This window comes from Podarcis vaucheri, assembly GCF_965113315.1.
Source record: "Podarcis vaucheri genome assembly, chromosome: 1".
In the NCBI taxonomy this organism is placed as follows: domain Eukaryota; kingdom Metazoa; phylum Chordata; class Lepidosauria; order Squamata; family Lacertidae; genus Podarcis; species Podarcis vaucheri.
The window spans coordinates 43,505,703-43,523,731 of record NC_138759.1 but is presented as its reverse complement, the minus strand read 5'-3'; the positions used below and the strand labels follow the sequence as shown (position 1 = coordinate 43,523,731).

Here is an 18,029-nt window from a genome sequence, read left to right as displayed (position 1 = left end):
TATTTCAGACTACAGTTCCCATTAGCTATAGGAAGGCCACAGGCTCGCCTGGCACTTTCATTACCTATATTTAGGTGCCAGGCAAAAATGTTTCTTTACAACCAGGCATTTGACTGATTGACCATTCTATGGCCTCTTAAATGAGTTTGTGTGAGGGGGATTATTTTTTGTTTGTTTCTTTTATTATGTATTTTCTGTTCTCATGTAGTTTTATGTTGTGAATGGCCCTTTGATCTTCGGATGAAGGGAAGTGCACAAATTTAATAACAATATGTGGTCCATAGCATTTGGAGGGTACCAGGTTGGTGGAAGCTACCATAAAGACTAATAAATGTCAGCTATAAGGCAGTAGATCTTCAGATATTTGTAGGCAGAAAATTATCTGCTGGAGGCTCAATAACAAAAATACACACTTTTACTCTCAGATGCTTAGTCAATCAAAGATATGCAGTAATAATCAACATTGTATACTTTCCGTAATCATTTCTTGGACTTTTAAGTAACTATTGCAGTAACATCATTCAATATGCTGTATGACTATTACAGTGATCATATTGTTTTTTGCTGCACAGCAATTCAGAGGAAGCAGCCCTCTCAAATCCAGCAGATCAGACAACTAGAGCAGAAAGCAATTGAAACACAAGCAGGTTTAATTAAAGTTAATCCCATGCAACACTCTCCTTCCAGAACAAAATGATTGCAAGTTAGCTTTTGGTTTCTCCAGCACACAAGAGACGCTCATATGTGCATTTTAGGTCTCATGTGAAAATGGACTTAGTATATGATTTGTCTAATTGGATTAATTTGCAAAGCTCTTACTATCTCATTTCCTAATTAAACATTTACTTTCAGCTACCTATCTTTGATTATTTGCACCAGTGAAATTTTTGCTTGTGTCAGTATCAATTCTCCTGATATGTAATTACATAGTTATTAGATAATATATTGTTCGTACACATTACATGAAGGCCAAACTGTACAATGAGATTATCAAATGATCAAACTGTTCCAGTACTGTAGGCTGCAAGTATGGGATGGTAGCTGCACTGCTTGGCTTAGAATAACCTGTAGCATTTGATAGCAGTAATGTAATATACAGCTTCTGGGCACTTCCAAAGTGTATGCTGCATTGCTAATGAAAAATAACTGCACCTCCGAGCAGTGCTCTGTATTTTCATTCTTTCTTTCTTTATCTATTTCTTTATTTCTTTATTTATTCAACGCCCACAGTTCTCGAACAAAAGTGCAAATGGAAAAACAGAAACAATTGACTTGTCTCATTCTTTTCTTTCTTTTTTCTTTTTATTTCATTTCTATACTGCTTCATATTTTTCGTAGGGTGTGTGTGAAATCTCGTATCGGTTTACAGCCTACATTAAAACATCAATAAAACAATGCAGAATAAGGTATTAGAGAAGAAAGTCAGAAACTAAGTATGCATTCAAAGCAAGACAATGAACAGGAAACTATAATGTTATCTTAAAGATTTCAAAATAAAACATTACAAAGGAGGTCAAGTGCAGAATGCACATTCAGCGCAGCAAAGTTAACCAAAAAATTATCTTAAAAAAAAACACACACTAAAGGAAGTCAAATATAGAATGCACATTTTAAACAGCACAATTAGCAGGAGAATAAAATATAATATGCATAGAGCATAATCTGCTGTTCCTGCTGCTAATCCTGTTAATCGTGGTTCGTGGTGGCTGTGGAAGCTCAGGCTTGACATCCTGTGTCCGCATGAAGAAAAGCCAAGATGGTCTCTGGCCTCTTCAGCAGCCTCAGATTTTGTAGCTGGAGTCAGTCAGGGCCCTCCCCTCCCAGGCCAGGTGGGGAAAAAAAGCATTCAAGGCAGGGAGCAGGTCTTCCAAGACTCACAGCCAAGATGATTGCCACACTAGTAAATTAGTGATTATGTAGTTCTGGAGCAATCTACTGCAACGACCAGTTTCTCAGAAGACTATATTATGCTGTGAAAATGAACAAGGAGCAGCGCCTACAGTAAAGCTTTGTTGAATTTTGGGGGAGAAGTTGCAAATAGCAGCCAATGCCCTTGAAGCCTCCTGGGTGAAGCCCCCCGGTGGTGTCACATTATCAATCATGCTGTCACACAAACGGTGTTATGGTTAGTTGTTTCCGCTGTTCTACAGAATCTGGACAGCATCTCTCTGCCTAGGTACCTATGCCTACACAATAACACCAATTTCATCACTTGCAGTCAGCTCCTTGGTTTTTCTTTATTTAATTACAGGTGGTGGGATAATTTTTATGGGGACACACAACATGGGAAGGGGTTCATTAAGCCTTCCTCTATCGTTATTTTGATGAAAAATCACCTCTACATTGCAAAAAATCGGTGTTTTCTTTTCATGACTTTCCCCAGTACTTCAGAAATCTTTGCCCCTTGAGCTACGGATTTGAGTCTCCGCTGCTTCCCCCTTAAACATTTTTGACGTCTCTCATGCTTTCATTAATACCTGCGAGCCACTTTGGACATTAAAGGAAGATTCAACAGCTTGTATCACAAAGCGGGTTCTCCTTCATGGAGAGCACTTGTTGCGGCAGGGGCAACCATGACATCCCCTGTTGCTGGGCAGGTTAGTATGGATGGCCACAAATCTGATAGGGCACCTCCAATTGTTGCTGGGGAGAATTTAAGGTTGCAAAGTTGATTGACTGTTTGGGGTGCTATTTATTCCCTGCGTGCAGAGTTGAGCTTCCTCTTCTCGCTGCGTGCATCGGATCACCCACCCACCCTCCCTCTATTTAAGGTTGTTCGTGCTGACCTTGCTATGCCTGTCATGGGGTCGTCTGCTTTGGAGCAGGGGCCTGGTAGGAATTTTACCATTTGGCTGGCTGACTGGTGCCATTTGGTTTTTGCTTACTGCATAGCAAATCATCACAACTTGTAAGGTTGTGGTTAGGCTTTGGTTAATTTTGGTTGGTGGAGGGGATGTGGTTGGCTGTGCCGGCCCCTCCAATGCTGCTGCTGCTGCAAGGGAATTCCAGTAAAGGAATCCAGGGGCTCGCCATGCTCTTGTCCGAACCCCTGGCAAGGGGCTAGGGCCGAGCAAGAGCCCCTGGGAGCATTTGGGGAGAGGTGAGAGCCTGGCACCCACCTCTGTTCTCTCCCCAAAAATGCTTACCCTTACTGACTTCTGCAGGCTTGCAGTTGTCAGTTCTGTTCCTACCTCTAAGTGGGAGCAGATAGTCACTAACCAATGCCTAAGCAACCACTCACATGCTGTAATCAATAAAGTTGTGGCCAAAATTATGCCAAAAAAACCACGAAAAATTGTATGAACTATGTCTTTATTTGGGGGGGGGTATCCTGGGGGTCCTCAACACGCAACTACATTTGTCTTGCAGCATTCCTGTCTGATGTCTGAAACAGAACATCTTCTTTACTTCCTCAGAAGGAAATGTCTAAATTCCCCTTCAAATATTATGAAGAATACAGAAGTGACTGTGAGTTCAGTTCTGCCAACATTTCTTAAGGAGCCTGAAGCTGCTCTTATAAAAACAATATTCTTCCTGTATAGTGCTATCATCTTACATGGATATAGTTTCAAATAGAAAGGATAATAGCTTTTTCTAATTTGTAAATTTTGGATTATTTAAGATTAAGTGATACTCCATGGATAAGACACAGGCTGGAATATGTGAGTGACTGGCAAGCCGTGTTCTTAAAGCATCCAATGATTATTTTGAAATCTATTTTCACAGTAAACCAGTGGTGGTTTAGTGCTCAGAGTGCCTCACTAGGACCTTCAAGCCCAGGGTTCGTATCCCCACTCAAACATGAAGCTTACTGGGGGGGGGCATGGACCAGTCCCTGCCTCTCAGCCTAACGTACCTCACAGGGCTGTTGTGAGGATAAAATGGGGAACAGTAGTGTGTATACCGCCTTGAGTTCCTTGGAGGAAAGGTGGGATATAAATGCCATAAAATAAAATAAATTATGTTCTTTTACTGAATTGTTTTGTATTCAAAATAAAAAAATTCTTTCCTGTAGCACCTTAAAGACCAACTAAGTTAGTTCTTGGTATGAGCTTTCGTGTGCATGCACACTTCTTCAGATACACTGAAACAGAAGTTGCCAGATCCTTCTATATAGTGAGAAGGTGGGGAGGGGTATTACTCAGAAGGGTATTATTGTTTTGTATTATTACCCTCAGGAAGATTTATATACAGTGTATTTCTCCCCATTTGTTTTACAATCGATGGGTTTCCTCTCCATTTTGTGGTTTTTAATGTTAAGGAGAGATATCATTTAGTTATCTTTCCCCCTCAAGTGCATTGATGTCTGACACATGTTCAGCTTATGGTAGCTCAGCATGTCTTTCACCTCACAGTATGTATTCTTTGATTCAACAGCAACCTTTGAAAACCATTTTTGTTCTCAGGAACTGCAAAAATAATCCTGTTACAAAAACAGCACGAAATCAGAGAATTGACACAGGTCTGATATCTTTCTGCTGAGCTCACAAATACAATATGCTTAGATATTTCAAGTTTAAATAATCCTTCATATAAGTGCGGGGGGGGGAGGGTTGGAATCAAGCAATTTTAAGGACACTAGCCAGGATATTTTTAAACAAGACATCACATATTCTTCAAAAGTTTACAGCTTTTGTTTTGCTGTTCAATTAGTGTGACATTTTTTGGGGGGGGGGGGCGGGGAGGGCAGTCGGAAACAAGTCAGTTTTCTTCAGAATTGGCACTAGTTTTTCCCTTTGCTGAGTTAGGTGTAAAACAGAAATAAATGACTCACAAAGTCTGTGATCTGACCAAGAAAATGATTTTTGCTTTCACGCAGTAGTTGTTGCTATGGAAACTGTGAGTAGCAGCCTGTGTTGTTTGTGCCCCTAAAGAGAATAAAACTTGATGCTAATGGGTGAAAATTAGACAGTTTTTGAGAAAAAGAGGAAATAATAATGGAGGAGCTTGATTTGACAATTCAGAATGGACCTGATCCAGCCAAACTTAATCACTTTAATTCCCATTTCTTTCAACAGGAGAGGCAAACCCATGCTTAACACTGCAGTTATTCTTATCTGGGAGGGATGTAGTTTACTGATAGAGCATATGCTTTGCATGCAGAAGGTCTCTGTTGAATCCCAGACATCTGCCTGTAGGGCTAGGAAGGTCCCCTGCCTGAAACCTTGGAGAAGGAATTGTCATTCGGTGTAGACAATACTGAGCTATCTCGAAAATGGTATGACTCCATATATGGCAGATTCTCATATTCTTCGTATGCCACTGCCACTCAGTGCAGACAATACTGAGCTAGATGAACCAATAGGGAAACAGGTGGCTCTGTGGTCTAAACCCCTGAGCCATTGGGTTTGCTGACTGGAAGGTTGGTGGTTCGAATCCGCATGACAGGGTGAGCTCCCATTGCTCTGTCTCAGATCCTGCCAACCTAGCAGTTCAAAAGCACACCAGTGCAAGTAGATACAGTAAATAGGTACCGCCGCGGCAGGAAGGTAAACAGAGTTTCTGTGCGCTCTGGTTTCCGTCACGGTGTTCCGTTGCGCCAGAAGTGGTTAAGTCATTCTGGCCACATGACCCGGAAAGCTCCTTCATCCTGAAAGTGAGATGAGCATCACAACCCCATAGTCGCCTTTGACTGGACTTAACCATCCAAGGTCCTTTACCTTTACCTTTTACCTAGATGAACCAATGCAGGGGCGGACTTTGGTCTTTCAAATGTCAGTGGCACCCTGTGTGAGCCCAAAATTTGGCGCATGCCTCTCGCCTCCGATCTGCTTTATTCACTACTTCATAGTAACATTACCCTGCCCTAGGCTCGGCGCCCAGTGTGGTGGAACCGGTCAGGGTGTCCTAAATCTGCCTCTAACTAATGGTCTGATTTGGTATCAGGCAACTTCCTATGATCCTATGGATATACACTGGACTGCATGTTTCTACAATTGAAATGCATGTGCTTGACTTTGGATGGATGTTGCCCAAACGTCCCCCCCCCTTTTTTTAGCATAGTGGTCTTTGCAGATAAGAGGTCATTTCATAAGAAAAACTCTTTGCTTTATAGATCATCTCCTGTGTGATGAAGTGGAAAATTTGTATGCAGGTGCCTTGGCTTAAAAGAACATTTCACCCAGTAGGCTGTTAATTGGTACCAAGTAATTTCAAATCTTTATTAGTAATGTGGAGAGTCTAGCTTGTAAACAGAACAGCACAACCAAGGCATAAACTTAATAAGATATTTGTGCTATGCAGTTATAAAAAGGAAGTGAATAATCTCTATTCAAACTGAGTTCAGATCACAACTGTATTCCAAACAATGGCTTAGCTCAGCCTAATGCAGCAGCAAAATGACCTGGGTGAAGCGAATCAGCTGTGATCTAAGATCCCAAAGCCCATGTGTTTGCTATAAGCCATGTGTTGCCTTAGTGTGACATGTGAACTAAGTTATGGTGTCTTCATCACTTCGTTTTCTCATTTGGTGTGCTTATTTGAGATGGTAAAGTTGTGAGATTACAGCATCTCATTTTCACATTTAGAGACATGTCTCTGAAACAACATTCCAGAGTGAAAATCATTAGTGATCCCATCAAATAAACCCATCTGACATGGTATCAATTTTCAGAGGAGGAAGTTTTCAGGGAAGCATATGAACTGCTTGCTCACGTGAAAAGAATCTGGCAAAACCACTATTCAAGGATATTATCACTCAAATGTAAACACATGAATCAGCTTTAAGGGAATAATATCTGTTATAGAATAAACTTAACAGTGTGTTGTATCTTAACTCTGTGGAACAAGGTAAAAAGGTAAAGGGACCGGTAAACATATCCAATTATTTCAGGAGACAGTGATTCAATATTACAAGTCACAGATAATATAGTTGCAGTACACATAAGAGATGAAAAACATACTCAAGTAAATTGTACCACTATGGGTCAGAAATAGAGGAAGAATATTGGATTAATGTGACTCATAGGACAAAAGGCAAGTTGAACTCGACCCACATCAATGTAAACAAGAACCCCGTTGAGTCACAGCACAATCCTGTGTGCCAGCAAAAGGGGAACCTGGCAGAAGTTGGAGTGGATGTTAATAAGCCTCTACTAATTCAGTAGTTGGAATGTGGAACATTCTTTGGGGTGTTCTTGTAAGGATTGGTACAAAACAAATTAACTTTCCAGGTTCACAGAGGGGAGCCTATTGAATGCACTTTGAGTCAGGGTAGTAGAGACTTTTCAAAAAAAGATCTGTGCCAGTTGTTAATTGTCGATATTATTCTAAGTTGACTGGCAACAGAATCTGGGCCAGAACAGAGATGTTATTGAGGGGAAATGCCAAATTTGCCTCTAGATTACCCTCAACGTCATTTTATTGTGTAATTAGCAAGCTTATTGGGATTTTAAAAGTTAATGCTAGGCACATTTTAACGGGGCGGGGGGAGCAAGATGTTCGTCAGGACCCCAGCATACAGGGACACGTGGAAAATGCCATTGGTGGCAATTGTTACTCCCCCTTCACTAAGCTAATTGACATGGGGCAGGGGATTTTTTGTAGAAAGTGACCTGGTGACAGAAGGCTTAACTGTCCCACCCCCACCCAGCACTGCAGTCCCAGTAAAAATCTAGCCATATACAATACAGTCATACCTTGGGTTACGAACGCTGCGGGTTGCACGTTTTCAGGTTGCGGACCATGCTGAACCTCGAAGTACCGGAACGGGTTACTTCCGGGTTTTGGCGCTCTCGCATGCGCAGAAGCACCGAATTGTGTCACGCACGTGTGCAGACGCGGCGCTGCGGGTTGCGAATGTGCCTCCTGCACGGATCACCTTCGCAACCCGGGGTATGACTATATATACTAACCCTGGCATGGTTCCTAACCATGCAGTGGAAGTAACATCTAGTTTGACCCTTAGAAAAATTAGAAGAACATTTAAGAATTTTTTAAATAATTTTTATTACAAAGTAAATACATCGATACCAAGCCATACATAATGAATAATATAAAGAAAAAGAAAAAAAAGAAAGAAAAGAAAAAAATGCAAAGAAAAGTAGAGTAAAAGAATAAAGAAAAGTATATTTCTATACAATAAACACTTTTTACAAAATAATAATAGTAATAGACTTCCATCACTCTCACAACACTTCCTTTCACATTTCATATTTTATCTGTTTTTCAGTATTATTTTCATCTTAATACAGTATATAGATATGTATAGTATTTTTCGCTCCACAAGACGCACTTTTTTCCTCTTAAAATCTAAGAGGAAATGTCCGTGCGTCTTATGGAGTGAATGTGTGGTCCCTGGGGCTGGGGTGGGGACCTGGGCTTCCCCCACTGCTCCCCGATCTGCCTTTCCCCCGCCAGCCCCAACAAGCTCCTGAGCAGCTCTGGGGTAGCCCGCGAAGCCTTCCCCCACCTCCCACAAAAGCCCCCAAGAGCCACATATTTTTTTTCTTGAATTCCCCCACCCCCAAAAAGTAGGTGCGCCTTATGGTCGGGTGCATCCTATACAGCGAAAAATACGATATATATGTTTCCCCTTTTCCATTCTGGAGGTCATTCTAGACACATTTTGGAGAAAGTCTTTTGGTAGTTCTGTAAAACCTCCTTCTCTAAGATGGATGCTTTATTATCAAACCCTTTTAACGTCTTATCTTTTTCAAAGGTCGCCCTAAGCTGGTAATATTCTAGCCAATTTACCCCTAGCTGTTTGAGTTCTTCAAACCTTTTCAGTTTGGCATAATAATTTATCTCATCTATTGCAGATTATTATTATTTATTTAAAACATATCTTCACTTCACTTTCCAGGTTGATTTACGGTAGCTCATAAAATTGAGCAACAAACATTAAAACAGGTTACAACAGAAGGCAACACTAAAAGTAATCATAGCAGAAATAAAATGCACCACATTTTTAAAAAGCCTGAGAAAGTAAAACATATTTACCTGGCAACTAAAAACCATTAATGTAGGCAGTGGACAAGCCTATCTGGGAAAGAGTTCTGCAAGTGGGGCACCACGACTGAAAAGGCCCTTTCCTCTGTTGTCACGCACTTACTTCATTTGCTGGGGCACTTTGAGAAGGACCTTTGAGAAAGATTTTACTGTTTGGCCGGGGTGTGTGGTTGTTTTAACATAAATAAACTCAGAACTTCTTCAGTGTTGTAGCTTCCTTGGTAATTACAGGAGAAAATATAAAAAGAGGGGAAAAATTAGAGTATCCGTAGCTTTTTATACTGTAGAAGATGTCTCCAGGTCCCAAGATGGCACCAGCAATTTGGAAACAGCCTGGTGTTCCTTAAGTCAGGTGTAGGGAACCTTTTTATATTCTGAGGGCCACGTGCCCTTCTGGGCAACCTTCTGGAAGCCACTGTTGGGAATACGTCCAAGGGAATGGGGGCAATTGGCAGGCCCCCAGCTGGCTCCAGCCCACCGGCCAGCAGCCGGGCGAACTCCGGGCCTTGGAACAGCATGTATCTGCGACCCAAGTTTCATGAAACCTTCAGAAGCATGCAAGGCAGTATCACAACAGAAGGGCAGATTAGAGGCTGTGTAAAGCGTATTTAGGTAAAGGTAAAGGGACTCCTGACCATTAGGTCCAGTCGTGGCTGACTCTGGAGTTGCGGCGCTCATCTCGCTTTACTGGCCGAGGGAGCCGGCGTACAGCTTCCTGATCATGTGGCCAGCATGACTAAGCCGCTTCTGGCGAACCAGAGCAGTGCACGGAAACACTGTTTACCTTCCCGCCGGAGTGGTAGCTGTTTATCTACTTGAACTTTGACATGCTTCCGAACTGCTAGGTTGGCAGGAGCAGGGAGCGAGCAACGGGAGCTCACCCGGTTGCGGGGATTCGAACCGCCGGCAAGTCCTAGGCTCTGTGGTTTAACCCACAGTGTCACCCGCGTCCCAATAGTTTGCTTACTGCTGTATTAATAGTAAAATTAAAGTAATCTTCTGTAGTGGATGATGTTGAAGGATGAAGACTGTTGTCTGACTGAAGATACGAAAGCATATCTTTGAAGGTTTGAAGCCAGATAAATGGAACATTACAAAGCCAAATACAGGACTATTTGCAGTGTATAGGATTGGAGAGAGAGCCATAAAGATATTGTTGTTTGAGGGAATCTTTCAGTAAAATGTTAATCTTGCAACATCACCATTGATTGAGTGAATATGCTTTTAAACCACACGTCATCCCTTAGGAAACAAAATGTTAATAATGAAAAAACTGAGGGCCCACAGCACACAAAAGTGGCTGTCCTCTGCAGAAAACTACGTGGTTCAGATTACCATAATTGGCCTTATTTCAGTATGAGCCACAATATGAACATGCAGCCAATGGGACTGTGTGTACTGGGGTCAGGGCTAGCTATCATGACCCCACAACCTCCTCTCACATGCTTGCAATGCACACCTTTTCTGTGCAGTTAATATGTGTGAATTTACTACTACAATTCATCGTTCCCACTGTGCACATAGGATTCCTGCTTACTCTTGTTGTATGCAGAAAGTGATCCACAATCAGTTCAACATGTGCACATTACATTCAGCTCAAAAGATATTGCTGCATGTGCTAGGGGGGGAAAAATCCAGTTTATGGCTATGTGAATTGGCTCGGGGGGGGGGGGGCGACGACGACCCAGTATTGTTCAGTTATTTAAAACTGCTTTTCAGCCATAGCTTCTTTCACAGTTTATTTGTGTTGAAATATGTTTTGACTAATTGATAGTAAGCCTTCTGCGCTATGAAAAATAAGTAGTGTTTGTTTTTAAGATGCTGTGAAATCTGATAGTGTCAATATCGCAGAGCTGATAATTACTGTCACCATTCCAACCACTTCTATAACCACCCAAACAGATGAAGATACTAGTAAAGATTTGAATAGCCAAAGTAATTCTGAGGCACTGTGAATATTGGACAGCCTTCGTGACTCATTGTGCCCCACCTTTAATACTGAACAGAGCTTTTTTCAGCCAGAACTCACCAGAACCCAGTTCCAGCACCTCTCAGGGGGGCGCCATTGCCATTATTAGAGAACAAGGGAGGTGTTCATGGTGAGTTCCAGCACCTCATTTTGTATAAAAATAGCACTGATACTGATATTTATCATAGTCGTGTACATTAGAATTCAATGAGCAGAATAAATTCAGTTTAACAAGGGCCATGCCCCTTAACAGATGCATTAATTAGTCAATATTGATATGGTGTGATAAACTATCCCATAGTTAGCTCCAGCTTCACTCTTGCCTTGTAGCTGGATGGCTGTCTATGGCAAGAATAGTGGACCTGTGTCCCAAACTTCACTGGAATAGACACATGGAGTCCATGCAACTGAAACTACCATTCCACATTGCAAATGGAAACTGCGGGAAGATGATTACAGAGCATCTGAATTTATCTATTTACCTGTGTCAAAAAAAATTAAAGCCTGCCCTTCTAGTTAGTGCTTTTGCACCACTCAAGGTGGTTAAGAACAATTAAAACTACATTTAAAATTAAAAAATGGTAAGGAAGCTAGAAACAATGACCGTTTAAGAAAGAGCCTGCATAAGTGAATAAATTGTATGCTCAAATCTTATTCAAATATTTTAATATATAAATGTGTGTGCTTATATGTGTGTGCCTATTACGTGAGAGAGAATCTTTCATGGTTTAATTTTGTTTCCCTTTGTCCAGGAAACTTCATGGTCTTGTGGTCAACGTGCAGGATGTCAGTTTTTAAGTCGGTAACCAACCGGTTTATTAAGAACATGGCCTGCTCTGGGATCTGTGCCAGCCTAGTCTGTGTGCCTTTTGACATAGTCCTTGGTGCCAGTCCACACTGCTGCTGGTGGATCTACACCATGGTCTTCTGTAAGATCATAAAGTTCTTGCACAAAGTCTTCTGCTCAGTGACCATCCTTAGCTTTCCTGCCATTGCTCTGGATAGGTAAGACTGTGAAGTTATTCGTAAACTGACATTTACCACTTGCCCCTTGCAACAGGTATAGGTTCTACATTGCTTGTTGCTTAATTGTGGGTTGCTGAAATGGTTCAACTGCCCTCTGCCTTCAGCGCTAAACATGTTTATTTTTTCTCTTTGGTCAAGTCGCTCAGAGCAACATTTTCACTTTGCAACCAACCAGTGAGCTGAGTTATTCTGAAAGAAATAACATACATTGGCTGGATTTTTAAGGTCTGGACAACTTAACCTGAATAGCTCTTTGATTTTTAAGGCCAAAAAGTTCAATTCTCAAGTATCCTTATTGCCAATGTATAAATTTATTTGTGTGTTCTTCCTGCCAGGGGAGCTGATTACACATTTTGAGGTCTTTTTGGGAGGTATGGCATATTCTGACTCTCTCTATTACTTGAAATCCCTGCCACAATTTTAAATGTTATTCTAGTTACTAGGCAGAAGTTCCATTTGGTAGATTTCTACTTTTAAGTTCAACAGTCTTTCTGTGGTAATCTGCACACGATGTAATGTATGTAATTATGTAATTTTCTCCAGAATCATTTCATTTCTCTGGAAATAATTCTATAAACAATTTAATCTGCAAAGATGATTTGCCCTATTTTCCCCTTGCTGTCCATGGTTTAAGAGCAAGTCTTTGGAATGAAAAACTTTGCTGACCACTGACTGGCTCATCCTTTGTATCAACAGTGTCCCGCTGACTTGTAAATTATAGTTTTATGATAGAAAAGAAACTCACTTAGGATCTGAGGAGAGGGAAGACTTTACTTACATCTAACATGCTAATGAGAGTAACAGACTTTACTATAAATTAGATCAGATTAATATTGGGTAGGTTAATTGGAGAGGCAGTGTGGTGTAGTGGTTAAGAGCGGTAGTCTCGTAATCTGAGGAACCGGGTTCGCCTTTCCGCTCCTCCACATGCAGCTGCTGGGTGACCTTGGGCCAGTCACACTTCTCTGAAGTCTCTCAGCCCCACTCACCTCACAGAGTGTTTGTTGTGGGGGAGGAAGGGAAAGGAGAATGTGAGCCGCTTTGAGACTCCTGAAGGGGAGTAAAAGGTGGGATATCAAATCCAAACTCCTCTTCTTCCTCTTCTTATTCCTATGGAGTGTGATATTTTGTAGTAAAGGAAGAAATCTAGCTGCAGTTCAGTGGAGGATCTGGGATTTTATTGCTATGAAAAGAAAAAAATATATAAAGAACCTCCGCTGGTTAAATGGGGTTAACCCGCCCTCCCAGAAAAGTACACAGGTCAGGGGAGAGGGGAATCGTTCTATCTGGCAAGCCAAAGTGCTTGCACCGATGGAACATTCATCATACTGCAAGGCTGAATTCTACCTATTGGCTTTATATTTTTTTATAAATGGTGCTGTCGTTGAATACAGAACCTTAAAAAACATAGTATGCTTTAGGAAAAAGATTTGATACTACTTGGATTAGATATTCTTTCATGGAAGACAGAAGTTGTACCACATCTAATTTGGCCTTTTCCATTGATGACATATTTTTATCAAAATAATGGGCAGGGCAAGTGATTTCTGTAGGTTAAGAAAGAAAGAAAGAAAGAAAGAAAGAAAGAAAGAAAGAAAAAGACTAATTAACTTCTGTATAGACATGTGTAAGACTGTGCTGTTGAAGATCTGGTGATAAATGATACCGTAAATTCCGGCGTATAAGATGACTTTTTAACCCTGGAAAATCCTCTAAAAAGTTGGTCGTCTTCTACGCCGGGTATGGGTTCCTTGGGCAGCGGCAGTAGGTGGTGGGCTTCGCGCCAGGTGGAAGCTGCCTGGCGAAGCTGCCCAGTGATGCTAAGCCAGCTTCGCTGGGCGGCTTCCTCCCGGCGCGGAACAGAGCCCGCTGCCCACTGCCACTGCCCAGTGAAGCTGCCATGTATAAGACTGGGTGTATAAGTCGACCCCCCAAATTGGCAGCTGCCAATTGGGGGGGGGGTCATCTTATACTCCCAGTCACCTAATATGCCAGAATCTATGGTACTTTTATATCAAGGGAAGAAGCAATTTAAAATACAGGGCTAGTCAAGACCAAATCAGTGATTTAGATCACTCAAATTTAAGTCAATCTACCCAGGGATAGAGGGGAGGTAGGAAGAGTTGCAACTTTACTCTTTACATGCATTTGTTCATCTCTTACAGTCCCCTTTCCTCCTTTTTTTGTAGGTACTACTCAGTTTTGTATCCACTAGAAAGGAAGATATCGGATGCCAAATCTCGAGACCTGGTGATCTACATCTGGGCTCATGCAGTGATAGCCAGCATTCCTGTATTTGCTGTGACCAATGTACTGGATATTTATGCTATGTCCACTTGTACTGAGCCTTGGAGTTACTCCATTGGCCGCTTAGCATACGTCATTATTTACAACATTACCACTGTGATTGTGCCGGTGGCTGTGGTCTTTCTCTTTATGATCCTCATCCGCAGGGCACTGAGTGCCAGTCAGAAGAAAAAAGTCATCATAGCTGCCTTAAGAACCCCTCAAAACACTATCTCTATCCCTTACGCCTCTCAGAGAGAATCTGAACTTCATGCCATGCTGCTCTCCATGGTTATGGTTTTCATTTTCTGCAGTATCCCCTATATGGCTTTGGTGATTTACCGCACTGTGCTCAATGTTTCTGATGCTTCTGTGTACTTGCTTCTCACTGCCATCTGGCTGCCCAAGATATCACTGCTAGCCAACCCTTTGCTCTTCCTGACTGTTAACAAGTCCGTACGGAAATGTTTGGTAGGGACAATGATGCAGTTACACCGAAGGTATAGTCGGAGGAACACAGTCAGCTCCGGAGGCGCTGGGGACATCAGCCTGGAGCCTCACGTTCGTTCTGGTAGCCAGCTTCTGGAGATGTTTCACATTGGGCAGCAGCAGATTTTCAAGCCCACAGAGGATGAAGAAGAGAACGAAACCAAATCCATTGGCTCCAGTGGCTACCAACAGAAGGAGATCCCCACAACCAGCTTAGACGTGGAGCAGACTTTGGTTCAGAGGCCTATGCCTCACGCCATTGCAGACTCGGCCGCGCAAGTGGCTCCAGCGATGCCAACAGAAGCCGAATTGGCCAATGAGAAGTATTCCATGCAGCTGGGCTTTGGACCCTTTGAATTGCCTCCACAGTGGATGTCAGAAAATCGGAACAGTAAGAAACGACTCCTGCCTCCTTTGGGGAATACGCCCGAGGAGCTAATCCAGACCAAACAGCCCAAGGGTAAAGCAGAAAAAAAAATTAGCAGGAACAATAAAGTCAGCATCTTCCCCAAGGTGGATTCCTAGTCCAAGCAGGAGTGCTCTGTGATGAGAGGCGGGACTGCCTTCTTGCATACATGTGATCCTATGGATCTTTGTTAGGTTGAAATTTAATAAAGGCTTATTTTTTGTGCCAATTTATGTAAAAGCAAAGCGAAAGCAAGTGTTCCTTAGGAATGGGTTTCGATACAAATATCTCGGCCTACCTGTTTCTTTATATTAATTTATATAGACTTGTTTAACTTCCAAATAGGTGTTTTTGGACGCTTTCTGCCCCAAAGACTGCTTTCCACATTATAGCTTGTTGTGATCTCCGGGACTGGCCAAATGCAGCAAGTCTTTATAATGTACACACAGAGACATTGGGGTCACTGTTCTGTGATTATGGAACTCGGGGGAAGGGAGCATAATAAATATGAAGCGCCCTTCCCTGGAGGTCCATATCTCTTTCTGCTCTTTCACAGAAGCACTGAGCATCTTTTAGGAGCATTCCATGGCCTGTACAATTGGCATGGCTTCAAGTGGCCAGGAATAAACAAGGACCTGACATTTCAATTATATTTTATAATTTAATGAGATTTTTCTTCCTCCTTGTTTTTTTTGTGTGTACATTTATCTTAAAAGTATTTTAATCTGTTTCATGCTGTTCAGACAATTGTGGGCTAAATACAATCTTGGTTACTATCTATGAAACACTTCCATTTAGGGGCTGACATTTAGTGGGCTGAGTATTGCAGGTTTTCAGCAAAAAAAAAAAAAAAAAAAAAAGATTGGGGAGAAGCAACACCTTAACTTTCAACCACATGGAAAATGGCACAGCAAATGTTGAGAGTTTTTCTTCTTCATGAAATATTGGCCAATGTGACCCTTAATTTAAATTTATCACTGTGTTATAAAGATTCCTGTGATTTTTTTGCACAGAGTATTTTCTGTGCCTCCACAATGTAGCATGGTCACTTTGGTGAACTGACACATAGGTAACTGGCACATACGGTTGCTGTTTGTCTGGCATGTAGTGCATTTATAACAGGCTCTACGGTGCAAGTTTAACTTCTCAACTGTAACACACTTGCAGGTCCTCCATGGATTCCATCTAGAAAATGCTTCTTTGGTTGGGCTTACGAGACTCACACCATGTGGCTGTTCAGTTATCTGCTAAGTAATGGATGCATTTTGAATTTTAACTATCTGCACAGACTGATTCTTTGCATGTGATTCTCCTTGTTTGATTTATCTGAAATTTTACCCACCTTCATTGGGTAGGGAAAGGAAAATGCAAAGTGGATTTCATTAACAATCTGTGTTTTGCTCTCAACCAATCAGGTATGCAAATAGAATATGCAAATACAAAGCAGAAGACCTTGGATAATTATTTGCACCATTGGAATCATATCTGCAAAATTGCAATATCTGTAGGGAAAGGTATCGGGTTGTATCCAATGAAGTTTTTCCTCGGAGTTGATGCATTACAATGAATTGACCTCAGTCACACTCATTAATTTTAGTGGTTTACTCTGAATATGACAAACATTGGATGCAACTCATTAACTGCACACACCCAAAGGTTTATAAGACCAGCATATTTACATATTTGAGCAGAACCTGCAGAAAGAACGAGAAGAATTTTCATCTCAGATGTGCATTTTTCGACAGTTTTGTGGCTGTGAACTTACATGCCATTGTGAGGACAAAAAAATGTTGGATTCCATGCGTATAAAAGCATAGCATGCTATGAATAGCTGAACTGGTAGGGTAAGTTCTTGTTTAGGTAAGATTCCTGGGAGGGGGGGCAGATGACCCTTGTGGTCCCTTTCAACTCTACAATTCTACTATTCCATGATTCTATCTCCTTTGAATTACAATAGCAATTTTCCTGATCCAGCAAAATAGATCTGCACACCAAAGCAGTCTTATTTGTGTGTAGCTGATGTGGCTACACATCTGGATGTTCAGCCATGTTGGAGTTGTTCGCTGTCTTTGGAAGTGTCTGGGGATGCACATCTGTATCTATAGCTACCTTTTGTTATGTGTGGCAAGCTATAAGTGACCAGAAGTAAACTGGGCCCACTTTCTTTTATTTGCCTCTTTCTTTTTTCTTTTTTTAAAAAAACCAACTTCAAACATTAAGACCTCTTTTATTTCATTTTTCAAAATACAAAACATGCTATATATAGTATATATACTAAATACGGATATATAGAATACTAGATTATAAAATATATTATTTCTACATATATATTCCCCTATACATACTATACATGAAGTAATATAATCATAATTCTATCAATAAATACTCTACAGCATAATATAAACCTAAATTTTTCAGATCCGAATTCTCCCTTAATGTGCTATATCACCGAGTACCAATTACCTAGGGTTTCTTCATATTTTTCCTCTTAGGACCTTAACATCATATTTGATGTAACAAAATCTAACTTTTCCCATGCCTATCTAACTAGCTCAGTTTCCAGAATGTGGCAAACAAAATTCTAGCTAGGGTATGTATATAATAACACCTACTTCTAAAAAGCCACAGGAATACAATTTTGATTTTAATGTAATTTGGTAAACCTGCTTAAGGATTCAAAGCTAAATCTATCCAAAATAAAATCTGCAATGGCTACAGCTGCCAATGAGCAGGAAGATGGGTGTTGTAGTTCAGCAACATTTATATTGGCACAGGTTAGCCTCCCTTGCTTTAGAAGATCATTGTTTTTACCATTCTGCATTTCCACTACAGGTGAGAAAAGTCACCCTGAATTCCTGAAAAATTTAAAGAGAAAGGTCTCCATTAGCAGTTAGTGAATTATAC

The 18,029-nt window shown here is 41.2% G+C and overlaps 1 protein-coding gene and 1 long non-coding RNA gene across 4 annotated transcripts in view; one reads left to right on the top strand and one right to left on the bottom strand.

The window, feature by feature from the left end:
- The window catches only part of GPR176 (G protein-coupled receptor 176), a 33,204-nt gene extending 17,200 nt beyond the window's left edge, over positions 1 to 16,004 (top strand). For both annotated transcript variants that reach the window (XM_082240284.1, XM_082240283.1), the window contains exons 2-3: positions 11,671 to 11,923; positions 14,134 to 16,004. In XM_082240284.1, the coding sequence (XP_082096410.1) occupies positions 11,679 to 11,923; positions 14,134 to 15,244 (1,356 nt within the window). In that variant the 5' untranslated portion in view covers positions 11,671 to 11,678 and the 3' untranslated portion in view covers positions 15,245 to 16,004. The remainder of the gene's footprint in view (positions 1 to 11,670; positions 11,924 to 14,133) is intronic.
- A 175-nt stretch (positions 16,005 to 16,179) lies between these two features.
- Positions 16,180 to 18,029, bottom strand: part of LOC309542699 — a 31,695-nt gene continuing 29,845 nt past the window's right edge. For both annotated transcript variants that reach the window (XR_014224380.1, XR_014224381.1), the window contains exon 4: positions 16,180 to 17,972. This is a non-coding gene — a long non-coding RNA (uncharacterized lncRNA). The remainder of the gene's footprint in view (positions 17,973 to 18,029) is intronic.